Raw genomic sequence first — 26,811 nt, 5'->3', positions numbered from 1 at the left:
TCCATGAATACACCCGAGAGGTCAGCCAGTGCCAATATTAAAACACACACACACTGCCACACCAACACAATTCAACGGATTATGTCCCATCCCAAAGCCAGGCTGACCTCTGACCTTAAAGACCAAGGAAGACACACATTTGTTGATAAGTGAAGCACAGGGCCCGTTGTGCTGACAGCTTCCCTGTCCATTTATTGACTTCCTTAATGATCCATTATGAAGTGATTTACGACGTCCACCAGCCACTTCTAAGGCCGGTGGGTGGCTGTCGGCTCCATTCAGCAGACATCTGCACCAATGGACGTAGCATTTGATTTATCAGAGAATGGACGGAAGCTGGCCCACACGCCACCTCTAGTGTTTGTTCAAAGCCAACAGGAGAGTTAGGAAGCTATTATGAAGGCGAGATGTCACCGTAGGGGTCAGACACAAAAGGTATAGACCAGGATACAAGGAAAACATGTCATTATAACCAGGCAGTTAAGGAAAAAAAAGAGTTTTCAGTCCAAGTATTTTTTTTAATGATAAAAAGTTTTCAACAAAATACAAAACAAATGGTTTTTAGAACTTTACACTGAACACAGGCTAGACAACCCAGAGCTGCAGTTGCACACCATTTTCCATGACAGTTGTGCAACAGCGAGGCGGCTTGTCGAGCAGATGACCTTGTCTTTCCTCTGTTCGTTAATGATTTTTGGCCATTATGTCGGGCCCGGCTCTTTGATTTCTCAGGCCCTTCCTGTACAGCATGATGAGCTTATCAATTTTGGGGTTATCCCAGGAGAAAAAAGCCTTTATGAAGCAGAAAGTTGGGCGTTTGAAGCCCCGGCCCCCTCGGGCTCCCGGCACCGTGTTGTAACACATGAGCTCCCATGTCGCTCATCAGAGACAGTGGACAGAAAAACATCACTTATATATTTCTCTGGGACTTTCACAATAGGACCCCTGGCCTCTTTCTTGACAAACGTCCTTTTCTTAAAAAGACATCTGTTTTTGGCATAACATGTATATTAAATGCATCATTATCCAGCATATTGACTACAATAAAATGTTAAAAAAAAGATTCCTCTATACTATTACTTGTGTAAAGTTAGGAGTACATTGTTCTCTGTTTAGAAAGTAAATAAAAAAAACAAATCAGCTCCTAAACAGATAACACCAACTGCAGATGAGCACCTTTACTAAAACAACATCCCTCTATTCTCTACCCCTGCTGTGATTAACCTGGTTAAACAAATACAGCTCAGGTCAGGCTGCAGCGCCTGTGTGTTAAACTAAGACCTGCTAGAATAACAACACAGGATTACATAGCCGCTCAGGTGCGTTGTACACCTCGAATCCAGGTCCACTGGAGCATATCTCCCATCAGATAAGTCAACACAATCACTTTAGCTGCACAGGGCATCGCATCAGCCTTCAGAAAACAGTGGGCTGAACAACTTTGCCGGAGCCTTATTAACTATTTGAAAAGGCCGCAGCCGTTTCAACAGGATTAACAGCAAAAGAATGGATGAGCAGCTCTAGAAGGCTAAATTTAAATTTAAAATAATAGATAATGACATGATAAAGCCTTAAAATAGAATGCGGTCTTCTTTTTTTACAACTTCATGTTTACTTTATCTTTCAAAGACAGTAACCAGTTTATAAGATCTCTATAAACAGATTTTGCTGATATGAACAAACTGTAGGTGGTTTATGGTCCAGAAGCCTTCTGGTTTCTGTGTCTAGTTTGACCAATTACATTTGAGCAAGCTTTGGTTGCCAACAGGTAAAAGAGGCGCGGCACATCGACTGAAATGTATCTGCATTCATGAATGCAGGTAGTTGTTATAGAGATTTGCCAAAAGGTTTTCTGGATTTAAAACATCTACAAAAAGTTATTTGTTCTGGTTTGGTGTGCAGAAACTTTCAACTCCTGTGGACTCAGACCGGATATCCACTCCTTACAACGGCGACCTCAACATGATGTCCGTTGCTCCCAGAGGTTAATACTCAGTGGATTAGATGCCCTTGAAAAAAATCGAACGCAGTATAATATATCAGCTTTAAATCCTAACTTCAAGAAGGGTTTAATGTTCAGATTGAACTTTATAAAGCAGTATTGAAGAAACCTAGTTCTCCCTTTATATCAATGAGGGTGAATAACTGAAAAGTCCTCTTTGTGGTGCAAGTTGGGAAACAGGTTTTTACCACGAAGCAGAAAGAGTTTTGACTGCAAGAATGACGGAAATATGGAGCAGCCATTGCATCACATTGCATCAGGGCAGATGCCAGATAAGAAGTTTTGAGGGAAAGTCTGTGTGTCCTCCCAGGAGTCAGAGGTTCAGCTGTTGACAGCTCCTTCGTTGTATATTGACCACAGGCTGATCCTCTGGTCCTTGGATCCAGCAGCCAGCAGTCTCTGTCTGGGGTCCTGGTGGTTTGAGAAGGCCACGCTCAACACCACGTCGGTGTGGTATTGAAGCACTGCCAGCGGCCGCAGCTTCTTCCAGCCAAAGACCCGCACGCTGTGGTCCCAGCCCGCTGACGCCAGAAGCTTGCCGTCGTCCCTGATGCACAGGTCGGAAACCCCAGGGTTGACCAAAGTCACATAGTCCTGGAGCTGTAAGTGGTTATGGAGAAGAAGATACATGCAGGTGTTAGGACCATGTATCAAACATGCATCTGAGGTACACTGCAGGTATTACAAGCACTGCCACATCTTTTACTCTGCAAAGTCCAAGGATGGTGGGTAGTAGATTCTTTGTGGCAATTGTTGGAGAAATTTAAAAAGCCAAGAGAAATGATCAGACATACTAAATAGGTCAGTAAGTCGATTAATCACTGCCACCTAAAAAACTGAGGCCAACAAAAACACTGACTGGGGGAGACTATCAGCTGATCTGATGACGGAGGTCCAAGTGTGAGGCTGGATGTGTGTTGAACCTGGCCGTGGACTAGTGGGACTCAATCATCGGCCGTAAACCATTACGGCACAAGGGCCACAAGCAAATCTCTCTGCGTCCCTATTATTTGGATTGGAGTTAGTGAGGCCTGATCTGGAAGCACGACGGGGCTTTGAGTTCCCTTTGTCACAGTTTTGCGGGAAAAGAGAGATAGACCATCTCGCTGAAACACTTGTTTGCAGAGGCCTTGTTGCTTTAAGCACCTCTGATGAATTACATTGGCATTGAAAGGTCCGGTCAGCGGGAGAAGAGACCCGATAAATACTCTGTTGTAACATCTGCCTGCTAAAGATTAGCCACGGCCTGCTCTCTCCGTGATCTAGTGTCCCAAGGACTGTATCAATCTCTCTAAAAGGGGCAACTTTCAGACATGGTATAATGAATGGTGGCTCAGATCACCATCTAAAGGGCCTGCTGCGGTGGGCATTCCTGCGGAGCGAACGTGCTCTTCCCGCAGCGTAGGGATCCCTGCTGGACGGTTAGATGGGACACAAACATCTGGATATGGGAGCCCAAATCAAACTGGACAGCGTAAAATTGACTTCATAAGTTGTGTCTAGAGAGACGAATGGCCTTGGATGGGAGGAGACGGAGGGGAATTTATCTGCGTGCTCCTGTTCCGGGCAGGAACCATCCACAGGCTGCATGTGGAAAATATAAGCCAGGTACTCGCAGCCCAAGTGGGAGAGAGAGAGAGAGCAGGGAGGAATGTCATTGATCAAAACAGAGCAACAAAGTCCACAAAAAGCAATGATGGGATTTCTTTCTCTCTTTCTTTTTTTAAAACCAAGATCCCTACAGAACCACTGGTATGAAACAGTGACTGGTCATACCAAACAAACCAGATACACTGATACAAAGAAACCCGGGGGGGGGGGGGGTGACAGATTGTTTGGAGCTTTGTTATTACCTCAAGAATCTGGTATGCCCCTACCTCGCTGCATCTGGTTTGCATTAGAGGCCTGATAATGATGGGTTTAAGTGTCTGTTTTTGTTTGTTTTGCTTCCCATAGTTTGTGTCAGGAAAAGGCATTTGTTTCATTAAAGGGTCAAATGTAAGCAGTAACTGGCTAATGATGTAGTAATGCTCATTCAGCAGGACGACCCGTACAATTGTTTTTACTTTCCACAGTCTGAGAAAGCAGAAGGGAAAAGTTGTGAGAAAAAGGGTCGTTCTGTCCTGTGATTTAAAATGAATGATGCCGGGGTGAAGCTACGCTGGTTCCTGAGCTGCCAACGATCAGGGGTGGACATGAGATTTCATGTGGCTGTGGTGCTCCAGAGTAACAGTGCTTAAACAAGTTGATTCTTTAATAACTTGATCATAGTTAATTCAAAATTCTGAAATTAATTCATTGTTTTCGATGAAGCCTTTTGTAATTTCTTGAAGAAAACCTCAACAAAATATTACTAATGTTAATAAATATAGCCAAATATTACAAAATCAGAATATATATATGTCCCATCTTCATATTATATACAGAGGTGATCTTTGACACTTGCGGATTCAGGAGCGCCTCAATCCTATTCTCAAAGTTCCAGAAATCTGCTTGAGTCTTTAAGTTTTGGTCAGCTTTGGATATAGTGCAATAACAGAGTGGGAATTATCAGACAAATCAATAAGTTGATTAAAAATTTGGACAAATGGTATTTTCTGTTTTCCAGTCTTGATGCTGACCTCCATCATAGCCCAATGAAAGAGGGGTGAGAAGGTCAAGAGAGCAAAGCACAAGCAGACATGTACAAATATGTTGGTTCCAGTTTCCAAATGGGAATAGTTGCTTTTTTAAGATAGTAAATTGATTATTTCGAACTTTTGACAAGTAATTCAGAAAAGAATCACAAGTTAATGGATGCTAATAAAAATTTAATGTAGTGTAATATTAATTATCTTTCTTAAAAGGGAAACATTTGTTATATTAACCAGGTCAGGTTCTGAACAGAGTCTATATTTCTTCTTATTGCTTTCTTAATATCTCATCGGACAGGATCCCTCTCAGGGCTTCCTCATTCATGTTTTTGTTGTCCGAACACTCCTTTCTGGCCTGTGTTACCGCACGCACGCACAAACACACACACTCATGCATTCATGCACATGTGCACACGCACGCTGTTTAAATGCTGGTTCTCACAGCTGTCAGGAGGCTACCAGCTCTGCTCAGCAGCTGGGTCCACAAGACTCGCTGTGGGTCTGTGATGGCTCCAACACAAACTCACACTTCAGGATCCTCTTTTGTAGCATGTCACCGACAGAGGAGACGTTCAAAAGGAGCGGCCCACTTGGCAGACCTCACTCAAGCCCCGCTCCACATTTCCTCCCTCGTCTTTCGCGCCAGTCTTGGCAAAGATCTCGGCCTTCACGCTGATCTACTGAAACGTCCCATCATCGCTCGCTCACTGGAGCCGAGCAGCTGGGAGGCTTTTCGCAGGTATTTCTGACACGCCCTGTCCCACAATCACACTCGGCAGCAGGGAGATTACAGCCTTTTGTCACCTTGCCTGTCAGAGCCTGGCTCTGGCTGACAGGAGATGGATGTGTCAAACAGGTGAGCTGTCCCATTCAGAGAAGAGGGGCTTGGGATCACTCAGTAGAAAGAGAATTATTTTTTTTACGACAGCCAGCTTGGCCATATATCAGTCCAATAGCCGGACTGAGTCTGGGTCTGACGCATAAGTCGGGTCACATCAGATCTGGTGGACAGAAGATGCCATCCAGGTGAGTACTGAGGGAGACAGTGTGGATATTTTCACATTGTAGTGAACATGAAGATCAGGAGTTTCACCTGCAGTAAACTGTCATCAGTCTCAGATATAGCTCGCTGTCAGCTATGCTTGATTTGCACGGCTCATCTTCCTCTGTCTTTACTTGTTTTCTCTTCTTCCAGCCCGTGACCTCTCGTCTTTTTCTTTCTCCTGGAGCAGCATGTCACTGCACATGTCAATACATTTGAGTGGCGCCTAAATACATGTCCATCTGGCTTAACAGCTTGTAAGCCCCAACACCCGCGCCCTCATAGTTGCATGTTTCGAAAGACGCCAGCTAAAAGGAAAGTTGAAGAAAGGACTGAGGAGGATGCCTTGCTTCTCTGAAACGATATCAGGCCAGCGGGGTCAAACAGCAGATAAAGGCCTCTGGGAGCCATGTGTATTACATTAACCTCCATTCCTGAGGCTATCTGTCTTTATCTGGCCTTGATAAGCTCACTTCACAGCCCTTCTGCTTCACTAAATCATAACTGCACTGTGTTCTGTCACATTCAGTTTCCCCTCCATTTCTCAAAAAGCATCTATCTGCCTTGCCAGCCAGTTCCACTGCACTGGACTGTATCGCCGTGGTAATTTGTGGGAAGTGGGATGCTGTGGCACTTATAGCCTCCTCAGCCTTTATTGCAGCCTCCCACTGTGAACTACTGTTCCCTTTACTGCAGATGTGTTTTTTGTTTGGTTAAGGGGCCTCCGAGGTTTTGATATTTTTATTACCTCTCACGGGTCATCCGTCAGGACCCAGGGCCCGGGTCTGCCACCCGGCTCTCTCCCCCGCCCCCCCCTTACTGCTGCCACACAAAAATACTTTTGTGGGAAGAACTGAGGATAGCTGTCTGGACGTCACACTGAGCTGCACTTCAGGATAATTTAAAAGCCCCTGTTGGATCCTTTCCCTCTCCTTGTGCTTTTTTCCTGTCGTCCTCATCCTGGATTACATGCTGAATCAATATTTTGTTGCTCGAGCAAAATAAACCAAATAACCACCTTCCTTCTGCTTTTGGTATTTTGAATCAAATCCTTCTCCGTGTTTTTCTAGACGCGTTTTCAGGGAGGAAAAAATGGCTTTCCAAATATTTCTAATTCAAGCATTCATTTGTAAAAAGCCCTGGAAAGAATAATACAGGTTTGTCCTATATCAGCTTTAGGTTCCCCTCGGCTCTGATTCATGAGGGTTGGCTGAAAAATAGGAGCATTCCCTTTTGCTCATGAAATCAGGAGAAAATATAGGCTGAAATGAGGCGTTGAGTCTCTGATGCATTGGCTTTTATGTCAAATGAATTATGGTTCAAAGCTGATAGAAGAATGTTTAGACCATTTTGGAGAACTTTCGTGTGTGAGAGAACATGTTTTATCAGTGTCAAGAGGAAAGTTGCATTAGTTGATTTTTTTAAACTGTGTATTGAGATACACAGTTTACACAGATACCAATCCTATTTATAACCATGCAATAATAAGTAAAACGTTTTTAATCCAGAGCTCCAGATATCACCCTGACCTAATGTGTGACTATGTGTCTATTTGAACATGGGTGGCAAGACTCTGGAGTGACAGGCCCTGCCCAGCCCTTGGCCCCTGGCCCTGCCAACACTGTGTAACCAGCAGCTGATTTATGGCCCCTGGAGCCCCGCTGAGCCTCTTCCTCTTTGGCCCCTGATGTTTTCCAAAAGAGCCCAGAGAAAGGCAACACTCCTCTCCCTCCATCTCCTCCATTACCTTTTTTAAAAGTAAAATTGTACGGAATTTCGCCGAATTTGGGGTTTAGGCCTTTAACCTGAGACACTTCCGTCTGCCATATTAACATCAACTTAGCCAGTAGCCCAACCAGAGCACTTGTTACCCCTCCCCCAGGGTACTTTTGCAACCTTACAGCTGTACAAATATTAATCAAATTACCCTGTCATCATAGCTAATATGATTTGATCAAAACAACACAAATCACAAACAAATCTAAACAGATAGATTAGGTATAAAACATATTGTAACATACTGACAATGGTAAGAATGTCAAAGAAGTGGTTTCAGTGAGTGCAACCATTGCCATTGCTATTAATTTATTAAATGTCAGTGATTTGCTAATACTTCATTTTGGAAAGTCCTACAAGGAAAAACGGTAACTTGTAGACTTCAGTTTAGAGGGGTGGCACTAGTGCTACCAATTACAACACTAGCAGTCTCATAAAGCATTTGAAGAACCATAGGAAAGAGCACATGGAGTTCTTGGAGGTTAAGCTGAAAAAAGGAGGAAATGCAGCAGCAAACTTTGAAAACTGCATAAAAAAATTGAAAAATACGTTGAGTTCATTGTTGTGTCATCCTGGATTTATTTAATTATTTGTTTTCTTTTCAGTCAGGATTGTGAAACTAGATATTAAAAGAAGTTCTATGATTTTCTTTCTCTGTGTGCATTGTTTTTTTCAGATGGTTTAACCTGAGTCAGGGCTATACAACTGTAAGCAATCATCACTTCCATCGAAACTATACAAATTAACTATTGAAATGCAGATAAAACTTGAGTAATACTTAAAATAAATTATAATAATGGACAAATGGTGGAAAAAGAAACTCAAAGTAATTTATAAATGGTCAGAATTTCCAACTCAGTCACTTCACACAACCTAAACACTGACATTTCTATTATTTAAAATGATTATTGTAACACTATCTACTATTATTGTGCATCCATCTAAATTCTCACTCTAAGTTTTGTTTGAGTTAAGCAACACCCAATTCAATGTGAATTCAAATAAAAGAGTTTGGAACTTCAGTTCTTTTGGTGTAGGGGGTAAGAGACCAAAAGGTAGGGGACCACTACACACTACGTTCCTATATAAGCTCGTCCTCTGACCTGCAGGTTGGTCTGTGTGTCCAGCATCCAGGAAGTGAGCTTCTTCTCAGAGGAGCCTGATATGCCTCTCAGACGCTTGGTGTCAAAGGTCAGGCACATGACGGGTTCAGGGTGGGCTTTGACTTGGCTCAGCTTAGACCTCTGGGTTACGTCCCACAGCAGTAGGGAGCCGTCCTCGTATCCAGCCAACAGGAGAGGTCCGGGACCCGAGTCTGGCTGCAGGAAAAAGGAGAATGATAAGGGAGAGGAGGAGGGACCACAAAATGGGAAGCAAGGGCACAAAGAGCAGAGTGAGTTAAGACGTGAGATGAGATCTGTGTAGTCAAAACCACAGAAACCGCTGTGTGATGCTGGAAGCTGAGCAGAGCAGAGGTTATCTTCCTGGAAGCTCCCGCTGACACTCGGAGAGACTCTGTGGGCTCCATTCGTCAGCCTGCTGCTCTGTCTTTCCAGCACTCCATTACACCACTCTTCACTTTGCTCCTCATCTGTATTACTGAGCCACAGAGATCGCTGCCGGCAACGATAAATATAGTGAATTGAAATACTGCAAAACGCTATTTTTACTCAAATGGAGTTTTGATTCAGATTTTTTTCCCATGCTTTATATTAATATTTTTAACCATTTCTTCTTTAACTTCTTAATATTCTACCTCTATTATTTTACAGACCCGTTTAATTTCTGAAAAGGCAAATTATCTTTTGATGTTATCTTAATGCAAATTTGACCAAAACAAAATAAAAACAAAGAATGTTTTGAAATATATCATCTCACATTCACTGACATTATGAGGGCTACAGCAACATAACCAGTTTATCTTCATCATCAATTATTTTGTTTTTATATTATTTCTGATTATCAGAAATTATCAGACACAAAATCTAAACCATATTTACCTTTACAAAAAACGGTATAACGCTATGTAGCTGTAGATATATGAATATAGAAAAGAATGAACAAGCCGCACCTCACTGTTCAAATATAACCTCTCTGTGCCTGTCAGCTTCCTCTACATGAGTGTGTGCAATCAGATTGTGTGGAGATCTCTTCAGTGAACAAGAACGTAAGTTAGTGAAGTGATGAAAACTGGAGGCTTCATATATCTATTCACAGCTGGAGGGAAGAAAGGAATGAGTGAAGGAGGTAAGGGAGAGAAGGTCAACTCGTTGATGTACAATTCATCCATTCCTCTGCGTACCTGCCTTTTGCTTTGAAGGACCTATGAATTCAGAGCAAAGCAACACGGTGCACTCTGTACCGATCCGTGCTTTTGCTTTAAAGCACGGTGCCATGCAGACGCAAGAAGTCAGAGAAATGTTTTCCATATGTGCGCGGGGGCCACGTCTGCCAGATTTTCATCCATCTTTAAGTCCTCTTATCACTTAACGCTCCAGACTTCTCTTCTCTCGGCTTTAAATAAATTATAGACAGAGTTGTGTATTCCTTCCAAACACATCAGTGAGGACGAACACTAAGGGATTATGAAAACAAATAAAAACAACTGAAAATCAGTGGCCCCTGCTTGCCGGCAGGGCCCGAGCAAAGCGTTCCAGGCTTGGGGCCCACCGTTTCACTTAAGTGAAGGACCTCCTTGATTGATGATGTCATGGGTCGGAGGTCAGGGAACCCTGGGTAGACACCTAATTCATTATATCCTCCATCGGCCTTTCTACAAGAGGGCTCTCTGCTGGAGTGGGGCCGGGGCCCTGGGAGGAGATTCATCACCACACAACAGCTGGAAAGACAGATGGAGCTGGTTGTCGAGGCAGGAGCAGCTGAGAGAGCAGTGAAGCTAGGTCTTCTCTAGCATGGCAGTTAGCAGTCATGTGACCGCTGCCATTTTTTCAAAGTTGTATTGATGGAACACACTGAAGTGCAACAAGGACAATGTGCACAGAATGTGTGTTCAAATGTCTTATCCTCTAAACATCAGTATCATTAACTTGAATGACAAGCAGTAGAGCAAATACAGGCTAAGGCCAAACAGTTCCCCTAAATTCAAGAACCATGGATTCTTCTCTGAGAAATCATTGAAATTGGCAAATTGTACAATGTTAAAGAAATTGAAAAGACCCTGATCCTGACCAAAACTTATTGGGTTCTTTCCTTATCCATACCAAACCTTTCTCCAATTTTCATGATAATCCATCCAGTAATCATGTTAACTAACAAACACACATGAAAGAGTAACCTGTTTGGCAGTGGTATTAATTCAATCCTTTCAAGCTTGTGGTGTTTCTTTTTTTTTTTAAGAGTCAATACTCTTCACACTCTTAACAACCACATTGAGTTGGGATGTTTGGCATATACCTGCTTTTGCTGTGGTAAGAAAAATGCAAAGAGATAGCCTACCACACAAATAGACACAGTAGAATAACAAGTGCTGAAACATTAGATCCACATTATAAAACACATATCAAGAGCACAGCCACTGTCACTACAATTGTTACTAACAACTTTTGTCAATGATTTTATTAATTGTTTGGTCTTTCAAATTTCAGATAAACGTTTTCTTCAAATTGCTTTCTTTGTCTGTACAATAGTTGAAATCCTTAAGATGTTCCGTATCATGCAAGACAAAGAACATTAGGAAGATAGAACTCGCATTTTATAAAGCAAGTTCCCTTTACTTAATAAATCATATTATTACAAATTAATAATATTTTACTAACAATTGTAGATCAAAGCTAGTGTTGTTATCCTGGAGATACAGGCAGAAGCAGGCTACACTTTGAAAAAAAGGCAACTGATGTATCCTAGAAAACATCATTCTTTGATGGATATCAGGACGTGAAAAGGATTTCAATAAATATGATGTTTCAGAAACAACTTACCAGCCTTAGCTTTAACACTAATCCATGTTTCTTTACTGTAATACTTTTTTATCTTTGAGACTGACTTGATACATATAAAGTGGGTATTTTCCAACTTGACTGACCCCATTCTTATTACCGTCTTTCTGATGATATGCACCTTGACTCTGGGTTAGAGGGTTATTATGAAATAAAATGTGTAACTATATTTATCATGAACAACCTCTAAACAAGGTGATGGAAGTGACTAAAAGTGAAGTCCGGTAAAAGTATTTGTACTGTTCTGTATGACAACGATTTTTTTTCTATGGCTCAAATCCTTTTATTATTATAAAGGGCTCCATTATGGTTATAGCAGCCTTGTACTTATTTAGAGCAGTTAAATAAATAAATTAAATGCTCAAAAATGCCACAAAACTAGACAAAGTTAAGTCAAGTACCAGTCATTACAACTGACTGCTGTGATATTATATATAGGTGTGTTGTGCTATTATATTTTAGATGTTGTTGTAAAATATGTAATGTATTCTATTTCTAGGATGCATTTTAAGATCTGCCTAAGAACAGCAGCTGAATACTTGGCTTCAGTGCGATTCTGACTGCCTTAGTTTTTTTTTCTCCATTTGATCGATAAGCACTGTGCAGGTCAAATAAACTATCACAAAGAAGAGTAAATACATAAATACATACAATCGAAAGATAATTACAGAGAAATGTGTGTGTGACATCCTTCCTCAAAAATTCCTCTGCCGATGTGGCCGCCAAAGGCCCCAGGCCGGCACTGCCTCAACATAAGGAACCAATCGTTCCTTTCGTTTTTTGTCCCGGGCCGCCATGATGTCATGGCCACGAGGCAGCAAGGTGATGAGCTGAGAGTGATGGATATCTGTATAGGAACATTTCCCTTTCCCCCGCCAGCCTCTGTTCACATTAAAAGCCTTGCACATCATACATCACTACTGTCCCCCTCCATCCATACACGAGTCAAACCCACATGTGGAGCTACTTTCTGCCTCCACGTCTGCTGTGTTGTACCCCGCTTCCATCCAGAGAAATCAGACAGGCACCTTTTAGACAGAGCAAGAGCTCAGCATTAGAACTAAAGGCTGTGAGGGATTTTCCTGAAAGGAAGTGGCATTGAGAAGAAAGTGAAGTTAAACACTGCATTTAATCCTCTCCATAAAATCCATCAGAGAGGGCTTACAGGCCGACAATAAATCTGTTGGGGAGTCCGTCTTGGAAAATAATCTCCTCTCGTCTCAAAGGTGTGAATAAAAGAGGGAGGGATGGTGAGAAGAAAGACAGCGAGAGGAGTTAACTGTCAGAAGTGTCTTCCTGGAGCGTGTGTGACAGAGAGTCAGACTGGCTGGAGAGAGGGGATGACTGTGTCGGCTGTTGCCTCCTGCTGTGTTTGGTGAGGGAAACAGTAGGTAGCATGTGGGCATTTCATGAAAGATGCGTCTTTTATTATTTATTTGTATACATCTGACTGACTTGAAGTGTTCCCGAACTGCACTAACAGTATATATAGCTACTTTCAGACATGCACTGAACTCTGGATACAGACGGCCTGTGTATGAGAACAAAACATCCGAGTCAGAGGCTCTAAAGTTTTTTTTTTGCAGGAAAAAAAATCGACATATTGTCCAAATGAGCCCATGTGAGGGTAGAGTAGCGTAATTCCCGGAGGATTCATTCTCAGTGAGTGGGTGTTTGTTAGATGTTTCTCACACATGACAGAGGCAAAACTTAAAAATAAAAAAACAATACAAATATCTTAGTATGAAAAAGAAGACGCAGACGCAGATGTCAACTTGGAAAGACATAGCGACCCTCATCAATAGTTTTTGTTGATGACGGTCAGTGTGGATGTGCTTTAAACAAAAGACTTGAGCTCCCAAGCAGAATAAATATGTTGCGTCCCCACCCCACTGGAGATTTTCTGCGTTGTTGAGAAAGCGTCTGACCAAGAAAACTCTCGTAAAATGTAAAAGGCAACCTCTAGAGTAAGACCAGCTTTTGTTTATTTACGTTTGTGTGCACGTGTATGTGTACGTGCATATGTACATGTGGGGGGGTTTCAGTCTAACCCCTGCTTGGTTGTCTCTTAAGCAGCTCAGTGAGTGTAACAGATGAACAAGCCTCAGCCTTGAAAGGAATCAGCCTGAAATGATTTAGAATCAGCTGGGCCCTTCGGCTTTGAAGTCAGACAGCTGCCTGTGCTGTATTACATTGATATGATATAATTCATAATGATATAATTGATCATTATGTTTCCTGGCACTCAACACTGAAGCAGCATTGGTTCATAAATCAGATGATGAAAGGTGGTTGTAACAGTGAAATCAAAGGGAAAGGAAGAAAAACACAAACAGCGTGTCAGCAAGCACAAGGTCTCTATAATAATATCACAAACACTATGTCATCTTTATGGCCCTTAAATTTGACTTATTAAAGTAACTCTAATTGGTAGAACAGGGATACAGGAATGAATGTGCCCAAGCCAGTAACTTGCCTCACTCTGTTTTTCAAATGATAACTTGTGTTTTGATTTCCGTTGCCTGTAAACTGCACAAGCCATAAAATTTAGCTGAACCATCCAAAGTCTTGCATAGGTCTAAAAACCCTCCTCTGCCTCTCCCCTCCAAAACCCCAAACCCAAAGAGTTAATAATTAGCCAGGAAAATAATTACAGGCTCTCGTTAATGGCTGGAAAATAAAACTTTCGACAGCGTTTACAAACAGAACGCAAACTTTTTTTTAATGGGATCAGATTGGATGTACAGCTGCAGGCTGATATATGGCTGTGAACCCCCGGCCCTTCCAAATGCTCTAATTACAGTGTTGGGACTTGCTGCCAGCTAAGAAGAAACGTTTGCAAAGATGGATCTGGACAAGTTGTTGGGCTGTAAATCATGTGCCACGTCTCAAATGTGCATTGTTGTGGACTAATCAATTATTACGCCTTGTTATGGGCTGCCGGCCAATCAGAATAAGGCAGGTAAGTTTATAAAAAGTACAATAAACAAACAGTTGAGAAAAGAAAGAGAAGCTACTGTTTTTGACAATGACTGCTGGAGTAAAATCAGTGAACTTGACATTTAGTTACAGACAGATGCAAGGCTGCTGTTCAGGGTTAAAAATAACAGTGCAACAGTGTCTTTTAAAATGATAGGTGAGGGTGTCTGGTGCTTACCTGCCACAGTTTGATACACATGACCATTCCCAGCTTAGCATCTGGGACCAGGGTGCAGACTGGAGTCTTACTGGGCAGCTCAATAATCTTTATCTGCAGAGAACACATGACAATTCAAACACTGAAAACTCACTAGAGACAACAGAACCTGTTCTTTCTGATTACTGATATTGCAGGAAACGACATACAGATCTTAATGATGGGTCAAGGCAAATGTATGTGCTCTCCTGAGAGTCATTCTTACCAGAGCAGTTTTTATTTCTGGCTTCACGTACCACAGATTTCTGTATTCAGTTGCATGCCAGTCTATCTAGGTCATTGAGTTTGTGTAACTTATCATGGTTCCGTGTTTAATACGTGTTTGATTGATCCTATGCCCCCCCAACTCTCTCACCTTGAGTGGTCTACCTAAACTGGTCGACATAAACTGGCACGCTGTTATTAAGAAAATGTTTCCACTTTAACCCGTTATATATCAGGGTATTTCTGTTCCAATGTATGTTTTCATTACTGAGACCCAGTTACAACCACACACATAATGCAGTTGTCCGTATAAACAGTCTGTCTTCAAACTTATCATTCGCTTGTCGTCTGAATATTCGGGACCTCTGCAAATTGCAGCGCCTCCAACCCACAGTACAGAACAATCCATTAGTGCCGTGCAGCCGCCCCACAGTCTATAATAAATCCTGCTAAAGTCTGACCCAGCGACATGAATGGTGTTTTCCTGTACACATTGGCACTGATTCTGATAAAATACACAGCCTAATGAAGCCAGGGAAGAGTGTGCGTATGTATGTCTGTGTGTACCCACATCACTACCAAGACTCATTCCTTTGACTTCCTCTGCGCTGATGATCCACATATTCATCCTCATTAGACTTCAGATTAAACAGCCCTTTAAGGGAGTGATCTGTATTTTAGCACGAGGCCACATCTGTCCTGCATGTTTACCTCTGCGTGCCTGACAAAGAGGGCCTTTAAGAACTTCCCTGTGCCTCAGGTGTTCGCTGTTCTTGTGTGGCATCACACTGCCCATAAATAAAACACCCACACTTATAATTAATGTTTCCAGCCATGCCAGCAGTCTGCTGGCAGAAATCTGACTATGAACAGTAAACAGCAAAACCACCTGAAACAGCTCAGAAGAAAACAGTTGTCTATTTTCTTCATTACTTGTCTAAATATTGACCTACCTACTCACTGCTTGGACAATTGTGGGGGATTTGTGGCAAGTGCCTATGTATTGTCTCTTGGGGGAATTCAATTATGTGGGCGTTTGATTTGCAGACACATGATAAGCATCAGTCTAAGGCCAGTTATTCCTGTGGAATGGGGTGGGAGACAAAATGACAAAATCGGCTGTGGCCTGTTTTGGTCTACCTTTTATGTGTTGTGTGTGTGTGTGTGTGTGTGTGTGTGTGTGTGTGTGTGTGTGTTTCTGTCTGCCTGTGTCTGTTGGGACAATGGCATTATTGAGGTGCTGGGAGTCACAGGCGCCCTGATGCCTGGCTTGCTGGTCTGGGGTTAGCAAAGGCACGTTTGGCTGGATCAGGTGACAGCTCTGTCCCTTTCAAGTGTGGCTCCTCCGCGGTGGAACAAGTAATATGAATCTGGAGGCAATAAAAGATGGCTGAATCGCTTGGCTCTCCCCATCCTGCTGCACCGTTCACACACTGGCTCCACACAAAGCTATATAGACTTTGTGGGTGTTGAACATTAACTACGAGACGGACCGAACGTGATGTCATTCCAGTGCATAATCTGATCAAGCCTGGGAATTCTCTCTCTAAATCTACAGTTAAAGTAGTAACAAGTCACTCAAAGTATTTTATTAGTGAAGAGTTTTCATAGCAGGAACATCCTTGTTAATGACTCTCTAAAGAGCACTATTCCACTTGCTGTCTCAAGCTGTCACAGCACTGATTTAGAAAAAAGCATTCAGTGAATGGTATTTTACTAGCCACAGTCAGAATGAAGCAACACTTAGCTGGTAGCTGGTATTAAAATCCAATCCTTGCATTAAGCATGCTAGTTTGTTAATGATGATGCTTAGATTGCTGTTTGACAGCTTCTGGCTGCAAGCTGAATACTCACATGTCACATTGACTCATGACTAATGATGATTGGCTAAATATATCATCTTTAACTCTTTCAAACTATATCACATTTATGGATCAATGGGTAAAGATGGCATGGCAATATATAACAACTCTTTCTGTGGGACTAACTTATTAACTAAACTAAAATGGCACTCAGAGTATGTACCTCCACCAAGGATGAACAATCCTGAGCATGAAATATAAAAGATCCTGGATATAACCCTTGATTTGCATCCGCACCAAAATTGAATGCATTCTTCTCGAGCCCAGGCATCGTCCCTCCACAGTGTATGGTGGAAATTGACAGTAATTTTTGTGTAATCCTCCTGACAAATAAACCAACAAACTAAAGAACAAACAAACTGACAGACACAGGGAATGCATTGATCATTCAACAGACACACACTCACATTCATACTCTATAGACAGATCTCAGTGCCCCTATGTCTAACCTCTTCTGTCTGTTTTCCAGCAAACGCCAGCAAGTAGTTTCCAGGGCTCGACTCCAACAGGGAGCACTGACAGAATCCAACGCTGTCGGTCCACACAGAGTCCACTAGCTCACTGCGACCTTCTCTCAGGTCCCACAAAGACACCTGCATGTCCCGTCCCTGACTGCCAACAGAAACAAAGGAACAGGAACTTGATATAGCAATAAGTACATGTGCTTGCTGAGAATCTACTTTAAGTTAGGAACCTTAACAGAAGCTACAACCAAGGCATTATTCATCCTGACCTGATGAGGGCATCTTTCGACTGCAGAGAGTTCACCCAAATGACCGAGCTACCAGAATGACCTTCTACAATCTTCTCAGCCCTCCTGCTGTTCAGGTTCCAGATATGGATGGCACCAGTCCCTGACCTGCAGAACCCAACAGGATGCTTTATGTAGACTCTTTATACTGCTCACACACTATATGCAACACGTCATTATATTACTCACAGAGTATATATAACATATTATTCACACACTATATACAGCACATTATATTATTCACACGGTGTTGCAAGATAGTAATATGTTATTCACACAGTGTATTCACACAGAATATACAGTATAGTATTATATTATCATACAGTATATGCAACGTATCTGATCTCACAGATACAAAGAAAATACCAAAGAGGTCAGATTCCTTCTTGTCCAAACCATAGATTGTAAATAAAGAAGATGGACGACATGACAACTCCCTAAATGTAAAGCCAAAAGTGTTTTTGAACGCTACCTGGTGGCTAGCTGCAGGTCATAAACCCTGCCTCCTCCGTGTTAGTGGAGCAGACGTGGACAAATTTTTTAAAGGTCCAAGTACATATCAAATATGTTTTCCTCAAAGATGGTTTCTGTCATTTCAGCTACTTCTTTTCACGCTGATGTGATAAAGTTTTCATTTTCTATAAATTTTGGTTTGAATTAGTTTTTTGATGTTCTAAAAATAGAGTGAAGCATCATTATTGAAAGCCTAGACCTTGGCTCCATCTCCTGATCACTACTGTGCAGAATCTGGCTCCAAAGGACATCCTCAGTGTTAAATGGCCGGTAGACATTATAGTTTAGATACATTTCTGAATAGTGGGAGGAAGTGGAGACATGTCATTCATCTTTATATACAGTCTATGGTCCAAATAAATACCACAACATCAAGACCTTAGATGTGCGGATCTTTAAAACATATCACTGTGCTTCAGCCACACCCTGCACCTGAAGTGAATGCTGGCTGGAATCTCCTCATCACTCGCAGTTAAAAACAAGCCCCTCGAAGCACGGAATTAGTAAAATGTCTTAAAAGAGGAAGAGATTTAAGTGATGTAGGAGGATGAAGAGTCAAATTATCAGATATTGAGAAACATGACTCACCCAGAAAATAGAAGGGGAGTGTCCCCTCCAAGGCAGCTAAAGTGCAGGGTGTTGAGTGGCCCACCAGCCCCCCTCAGGGTGTAGATGGGAGACGGAGCGGGACGAGACATCCCTGGTTCATGTGATCAATGTGCGGATAATAGGAGACTCCAACCTTACAGCTACTGGAAACAGACAAGGAAATTCAAGTTAATTTGGTGACGGACTCCAATAGTTGGAAATGCGGGTAACAATGATTGAGGTCAACTCAGACTCATCGCAACAAAAACCTGCCTGCATTACAATTGGGTTAATTTGGGTTCTTTAGAAGAATAGAACAAAGTAGAATAAGTATAATTCTGACAATATCTGCAAAAGTCTTGATTTGTGTTCGCACAAACATTGGGGACATTCAGAGAGAGGCCTCATTTAGCCTTGAAGCCTTTCTCCACACAGCAGACAGTTGTGTTTAATGCACTGTCTGTTTTCTCTATTGTTAGTAGCTAAAAACCCTGTGGCTCTCTGCCTCTTTCTCTCTCAGTCTCTCCGTCCTCCTCTTTCCAGTCTACATGATAACACCTCTCTTACTCAATACGTCATAAATCACAAACTCTGACAGCCTAATTACAGTAAACAGACGGAGATTCAAACTTCGCACTCCTCTTGCTATCAACAGCCGTTGTCCCAAAGGCAGAGTTTAGAGCTCAGGCCTTTTATGTTGTTTGTAGGCCGGGGAGCTGAGGAAACTCAACCGACTGCAGGTGTGTTCCAAGGAAATAATACACACCATACATCACCATTAAATTGCAGTTTAATTAAATGCTAGTGTTTGGCTCGAGATAACTAATATCCATCTATTAATCCACTTTCTAAACTTCTTATGCTGCTCAACAGCAAAGAGGTTTGATAAAAATGAATTAAGTCTAAGTTGGAACATATAAATATGGAAACAAGAAATCCGGGTAACGCAGCCCACCTACTAACAGTGTTATCAGAAACAACAATACTTTGAAAATAATAAGCCATTCAAACAAAAGTGAATAATTAAGATAAATAGTCTAATAAAACGCTTTTGGATTTAACTGACTGTCTGACGCCCTTGAGGATTGTGAGTAAGTTCCTCTCTTGGCACACTGAAAACATTTCTTTACCCAGTTATCTGCAATGACATGTTCACCATACCAACACAAAAACAAATCCTACACAGAACGTTACCCCAGCCACAACTCTCAAGAACTTAAGTGGTGCACAACACTGAGGTTATGAAGCCAGCTTTACCTTAAATGTCTCTGACCATTTGTAGTCACATGGAGCAAAGTATGTAAAGACGTCAATGTCTGTTGATGCACCACATTGGTCCTGACTGAAATATCTTACATCTTGTACTATAGGGATCCCCTGAGCATAGAGGCATGCAGAGGCAAGAAGAATATAAACTATCAAAAACCTGCTTTTTAAATGTTTTTTGCTGTGAATGCGATTTCAGGCCTTCAAGATCAACAGTGAATTCTAGGTAGAAACTCAGACTTTAAACAAGAAAATGCAATCATAAAGACTATCATGGAAACAATCTATTTGCAGCAGATACTAAGCACGTCTTTACCCCTGACCCCCCACTCCACCCATCCAACTCTACTTTTACTTATTATAACCTCTGCTCCCTGCAATCAGCAGAAACTGAAACTGGAGCCTGAGGCATTCAGGGGCATTTCAGGAGGTTAGTGGTTAAATTGTCCATGTGAACCTGTGAAGCGGAGAGACGGACCTCTGACCAGCCTGCCTAATTAAGGACACCTCATCAGAGTCTATGGGACTCAGCTAACCCATCAGCTTCACTATGGGGAGACACACTATGTGTTTGCAAGAGACCAATTAAGCTTTTTCATGCTCAACATAGAAGGATTGTACTAATAATTGACATAATACATAAAATGCCAAAAAAGGCATACAGTTCTTTGCATAGGAAGTTGACCAACGCACATCACACAGATCTCTCAACCAAACCAACAGGAAGCCCTTCGGCCAACAACTGAGCAAACTTGTTTATCTGTGGTATGAAGAAAATGGCAACAAACCATCAACAGAGTTTTTGTGAGGGTCCATCAGTTAAGCTTGTCCTCCTGTGACTGGGAGGGTATGCTGCATTCCTGAGCCACAGTCCTGCGCCTGTGAGTGTGTGACAGGAGGAAGCTCACCCTGATAACAGGTGGATTAAGCGTTCCTTATTGTCCTCGAGCAGCAGGCCCTGCATGACGCTGTGAGTCACGGACACAGCAGCCTGAGACTGGCTGCTTTCACTGCCTCAAGAGCAGGGGCAGTGAAACTTTCCACTGCTAATCACAGCTCGCTGTCAATCAAAGACAATTCTCGGGATCAGTGATGGAGATGTCTCTTCACAGGACTCGGGGACTTCCAAACCAAACCTGCATCTGAAAGATGAGAATAAGGGCCACTCTCCCTCGGCTATCGCTTTCTCAGCAAACCGTTCCTTCTGTTTTCTCTGCGTCAGAATTTCCAGGCGCTGAACTGCCCCCGACAATGGCTCTGTTGTGGTGGCTACAAGTGAGTCACCCACAAACCCAAATACAAACATGCAGGCAGCTCAGGAAGGGAGAGACAGATACTGTAAACAAACAACACGGTGGCAGGATGTCACTCAAACCAGTTTGCAAGGGCCCTCAAATTGTTCCATGCTAACAGAGAGGTTGCCGAACAAACAATCAAGCCTGTCACATGTCGAGCTTGTATGTTTGACATAATAACACATCACTAGCCAGATGGAGAAGCAACAGCAGGAAGCTGGATAGATCGAAGCTGGTACCCTTTATTGAGTATTCATAAGCATTTTCAAACATGAACTCTTGAGAATGTCCGCACAATTGGGTCTGGATGGACTTTCTCCGGAGTTTTCCTTCCACACATGAACAACTCAGCAGGAGACTCTCTGCTCAGACGTGTTCACAACAACCCAGAATCGGTGTGTCCTACAAATGTCATCAACACACCCACTCCCTCACTGTGTATCTAGCACGTGACAATAGAGCAATAGATAGTCAATACCCTATAGGTCAGCACACTTTCTCATTAATCACATTCACAGGAACAATCTCAGATATGACACCATGATGGTAACAAGCTAGGCCTAATTAAACCTGTGAGTCGCGGTCAGGGTTTCAATAAATCACTCTGACTGATTAATATACCCGAGCTGGACATGGGAGCCAGTGGGAAGAGGCAGGAGAGGAGGATGGAGGCTCCTGCTGGCCCTGCAACAGATAAGACAGCTCTGGGTAATCTGACTCTAAGTCCGTGGATAAAGGCAGTTTGTCTCTTCTTGGGCCGTCTGTCCACACCTACTGGGTAATTAGGCCTAATTATGAGAGAAAGGTCCGCTTCCCCTTCATGTTATTAAATAAGAGCCAGCCTCGTCGGCCAAGGATCTCTCAACACCAGCAAGGGGCTGGCGACCTTCAGATCAAACGCAGCCACTATCTGTGCCCCCCCCAGCCTCTTCCACTGCAGCACCCGTTCCCCTCCTCGGCATCGCTGCACATATGAGGGCTTGAGGAGGGAGGGGGCAGATAGGGTATTCGTTATGATATGGGGCATCAAAGTTTTTTTCCCCCAGTTGTGAGTGAGTGAGAGGGAGTCCTGCCCACATTCCTCTCTTAGCTCTTTGGTATCATGTGATCGGCAGCTACCCACCTGAGCTGTCCCCTTGTCAAATTCTGCCATTCATAAATAAGAGCAGGGAGGGGGGGATATACAGATCACAGGGGTTTATTAGAGAAGCTTTATAAAGCCCCAGCTTCACAGGAGCTATTATGGAGGCATGGGATCCCAAGATCCCCTGCTGATACCAGCCTCGTCAAATATGAGATCTGAGCTGCATGATGAAAACTGAAAGTAGATTACACATAGCTCAAAAGCTGCATTCTAGATAGCTCCCAAACTGAAAAGCCAACTTTATTACCTATTGGGCCAATAGATTTTTTTTTCTCTAACATCTTTTACAGCAGACTTTAACTACGGGTGCTTCAGAGAAAGATGCTAAATCCGTCCATACATAATACTTCAGCTCTTAGTCATTCTGCTGTTTATCACAGGCTGTGGTCTTATCTGCTGTTTCCCTGCTTTTCACAGTCTCGCCAAGGAGGCAACCTCCAACATGCTGGCTGGTCGTCGGGTGGGTGGGTGGTGGGCTGGCCCTGCAACCATTAGTCAGCCCTTCTGCCCAAACGTCCGATCCCTCCTGAGGAAGCCAACGTGCCAAATAGAGAGCGAGGTCCATTATTAAAGTCCAGTTAGACAAACAACATAGGAAGTGGCTAGGAAGACACACACCCTTTATTGTGTCTTGGAAGGGGGTATCTGGACTGCATAAACAGTTCAGTGTCAGATAGAGGCTGAAGTCAGACACAAGTGCACCAACACCCACTGTCAGTCAGAGAGCCAGTGAGCGGGAAGAGGTGGCATTGTTCGCGTGAATGGCGTGAATGCTAAGCAGGGGCCACTGCAGATAAGAGCTCAATGCCTTGTGGCTGTCATTGAGGCAGGCACTGATGGAGCACTGTGTCAGAGGGTCCTGATTTAGGAGGTCCTGACTGTGGTCAACAGGTACCAGGAGCCTTATCTGTTTGCATTATCAGCCATTTCCTCTGTGAGGTCATTTGCCTGGACACTAGGGGATAAAGGAACACAAGAGGGTCGACAGCTCGAGTGTCATCAGGCATCTCCACACATTTTGGCTGTGATGGGTTTTAGGACCTGTCCATACAGCAAAGACATGACAACAAGTTGCTGTGATCCTAAAAGGACATCATGCAACAGGGGATATAGAACAAGGAAAACAATAAGAGGTTACACTTTGTCAAAACCTCACAGGCCCCATGTTAAAGCTGTCAGCCTTTGCAGGGGTGTGATGAGTGACAGCACAAATACTGATCAATAAACAGTACAAAAGTTGATAACTATTTCTACATGAACAGCTTCCAGAAGATGTCAACCCTAATAAATATAAAAATGCTCAAGTGGACATGCAAACTGAACAAAATCAAACCAAAATCCAAGTTGTGCATTTGTGCAATATTGTTCAAGGCACAGTGAGCTGGATACAGGAAGTCAATGTAGTTTTGGTGTGTGCAGAAAATCAAGACATGTTCAAGCTTAATCTTGCTTCATTTAATGTAGAGGAATTCATTCAATTGTTTTGTATATGCTGTCAGTTCTTCCACACAGCATATTATGAGCTCATCCTTGAACAGTCACACCTGTCTTCATTCAAAAACTGTGCAGTTTGTTTGTAAAAGTTTAGGCACTCTGAACTTCATTCTCTCATTGGGCTTCATTTCCCTGAATTAAGAATTAACATATGTTAATGATAAATGATCTTAGTCCTCTTAACTTGTGGTAAACTATTTTATTTTATGTAAAGCACTTTGAATTGCCTTGTTGTGGAAATGTTCTACACAAATAAACTATTACAATGGGATAATCAAAGATAAAGATTGAGGATCTGAAAATGAATCTAAATTACACATATACAGCAGTTTCCTGACTGACTGTAATGTCTTGCAGCAGAAGGCGAAAAGGATGCTTTCATCACAGGACCCTGATCCGAAGCAGACGTAAACTGCCATCATTAACTGCTCCAAGAAACACTGAAGGCTAAATACTTGTTACAGCACTTCCCAAAAGTGCTGTTTTATATAAAATATTATTAATCCATGAAATAAAATGTTACAGTGAATTAACATTTGAAGGCTTCCTTATGTCTTTTGGCTGCAGGTACTGTTTCCTTCTTTGCACTTCCAAAATCAACAATATATTTGCACAGGGATGTCCACACCTTTGTGCCCATCTGTACATCATGTACTGTATCTTCTATTACAAAGTACAGAAAAAAACAGACTGGTTTATGAACTTTGGTATGACTGTTCATACAAGTCTGGGAACGACCTGCAGCACAAGTTTATTTTACAGGAGAAACTCAATCACAAAAAACTTCATTCATTTGATCCATTTGAAGTTTTTTAGCTTTGGTGAAGAACCTTCTCGTGTATAGTACTTTCAAAAGTATGAGAAGACAATTCATACAACTATCGTAACATCCCTTTTTAATTTAGGTTGTAAGTCAGATATGGTAACTGATGCTGCCGTTCTATAAACAAACTGGACATGGAACGTAAGGGGTCAGAAAGTACATCGTAGAAGCGTGACTGAGAAGGACCAGGACAGTCAAACGTTAAATAACACTGACTTTGAATGGAGTTTGGTTTGCTCGCCCCTCCATGACACTGGATGTTAGTGTTTCACTTTGAAACCAAAGCGTTCATTAAAACGTTGGGCTGAAATGCTGTCATCAGTAAAAAGAGGGTTAGCAACCGGCTAGCAGCTACCTAAAATAGCACCACACAGAGCGGCCTCTGTATCATAGCACGGTCAGGGTGTTCCCGCAGAGTCACATAAAGTTACTACGGACATGTTGGCTGGAACAAGACTCGACAAAATACCAGTTCAGTGAAACACGGAGTGATGAAAATGTCAGGAAGAGCAGCTCAGCAGAGGAGGAGACGAGGCGTGAGCCAGGCTGCAAGGACCTCTATTTACTACTGATGAGTTGCCCGACAAAGTGCCTGTACAGAAACATGTCAGAAACATGTCTCTCTCTCTCTCTCTCTCTCTCTCTCTCTCTCTCTCTCTCTCTCTCTCTCTCTCTCTCTCTACATTTTTCAAAAAAATGGATGTCCACCTATCATAAGACGTGATGTGAGATCTCAAAGGCTCAAGTTGTCCTTGTGTATCTAAGCAGGGGTGAATGGAGAGACTTCAAGAAGGACGAGAAGTTACAGGATTGCCTCTCACTACACATTTTCCCCTGTCCTACAAGTATTTCAAATGTTTAGATGTCACTGAAATTCACAACAATAGAATTTTATGGGTTTAAGTAAAGGTTTCTTATTTTATTGAGTGATGTACATTTGGAGGAAGGCCTTCTCCGTCTCACCCTCACCTGTCGAACACTAACCACGTTCTGTCTTCCTTCAGCCGCCATGATCTTTTATTATATTTCTATGGTGTTTCTTTACAAAGAAAAAAAGTGAAACAACAAAAATATTGAAATAGATAAATAAAGACTTGTTGGGTTGTTGGGATTGGATAGCACTCTAATATACAAATGTAAAATCATTATGATGATTTTCACAAAAAATGTCTGTTTTCTAGGTAATACAACAGAAGAGAATTCCTATACGTCTACAAAAGATACTATCTTCATTAAAAAACATCATCAGTCCAAAACTTGCAAAGCCTTGTGATACGGCATGAACAGAAGTGTCTTTATTTTTTCAGCCTTTTCAGTCTAATTGAGAAAAAGAGACAGAGAAAACACAGGGTCCTAATCCACAGAGCACACAGAGCCCTTTCATGCCAGTGCTGGGAGAAACCTTTATTTGTCCATTCCTATCATGGAGAAAGCGGGTTTCAAGCTCGGCTGGGTCTGAGCTGAGAGATTAGATGAAACCAGAGTGTTTTAAACCTCTTTTGTGACCGTGGATTAGATTCAGACAGTCCCCCTGCACTGTGAAATGAAACAATAAGGCGTACAGGTGGATAAACGGGAGAGGGGTGCAGAGCATGTAGAGCACAGTGGGTTTGAAACCTAAATTATCGATTTGTCCAGGCAAGAAAGCCCCAAATTTGGAAAACAACATTCCACTTAAAAAATCGTGAGGGAAAACGTCTCCATGCATCACTTTTCTTTTTGTGCAACTCCCAGGCATATTGTACTCGAATTTTAATAAATGACACACAATATTTTGGACTCAGTGGCAGAGGATTACCGGTGTATTTATTCCACTAATGAGATATATAAAATATATAAGCACTTAATGACATGCATAAAAAGAGTAAGTCAGCAATGAGTTCAAACCAATTAGTGCAAATGGAGATGGCACGACGCTACCCTCAGCGGGAGGTGGGGGAGAGTGTTTTCAGATATCATGGCCAGATACCATGGCCTACATTGTCATCAATTATTCCTGGCATCTCAGTTTACCCAGGGGCACAGTGGGTGTGGGGGACAATGCCGGGGTGCACTTGAGAGCTAGAGTACCTTGGTCTCACCATGGGTCCCAGGAGGAAAGGGTGGAGGTGTGTGACATGGCTGGGGTGTGTATACTGTAACGTCCGTCCAACCCGAGAGACCGGCGGGTAAGGAAATCCCTGGAATCCCACTCTCACTGCGGCCGCCCGTCTGCGGGGGCAGACAGGTCACTTTACAGCTCATCACCAAATTAGAAAGGCTGCGG

The 26,811-nt window shown here is 42.5% G+C and overlaps 1 protein-coding gene across 2 annotated transcripts; it reads right to left on the bottom strand.

The window, feature by feature from the left end:
- Positions 1-494: 494 nt before the first annotated feature.
- gnb1l (guanine nucleotide binding protein (G protein), beta polypeptide 1-like) lies at positions 495-25,101 on the bottom strand. 2 transcript variants are annotated; one of them, XM_062384833.1, is made up of 7 exons: positions 25,015-25,101; positions 18,524-18,687; positions 17,405-17,530; positions 17,121-17,283; positions 14,567-14,659; positions 8,557-8,772; positions 495-2,602 (listed from the first exon to the last, which is right to left on the bottom strand). In XM_062384833.1, exons 2-7 carry the CDS (start codon positions 18,631-18,633, stop codon positions 2,324-2,326), a joined length of 987 nt encoding a protein of 328 aa, XP_062240817.1. In that variant the 5' UTR covers positions 18,634-18,687; positions 25,015-25,101; the 3' UTR covers positions 495-2,323. The 2 variants fall into 2 exon arrangements, with proteins under 2 accessions (XP_062240817.1, XP_062240816.1); XM_062384832.1 differs by having other exon boundaries at positions 18,524-18,684; positions 25,015-25,078.
- Positions 25,102-26,811: the final 1,710 nt, after the last annotated feature.

Source organism: Platichthys flesus, chromosome 3, assembly GCF_949316205.1.
Source record: "Platichthys flesus chromosome 3, fPlaFle2.1, whole genome shotgun sequence".
NCBI classification, from domain to species: domain Eukaryota; kingdom Metazoa; phylum Chordata; class Actinopteri; order Pleuronectiformes; family Pleuronectidae; genus Platichthys; species Platichthys flesus.
This window is presented reverse-complemented; position numbering and strand designations above follow the sequence as displayed.

Bases quoted from the DNA above. Each gene is read 5' to 3' on its own strand.
- gnb1l (XM_062384833.1), bottom strand. From the start codon at position 18,633: ATGTCTCGTCCCGCTCCGTCTCCCATCTACACCCTGAGGGGGGCTGGT. The intron at 17,531-18,523 runs GTGAGTCATGTT...TGGGTTCTGCAG, and splicing joins ACTCCCCTTCTATTTTCTGG to GTCAGGGACTGGTGCCATCC. The intron at 14,660-17,120 runs GTTAGACATAGG...TGTTCTCTGCAG, and splicing joins CTGGAAAACAGACAGAAGAG to ATAAAGATTATTGAGCTGCC.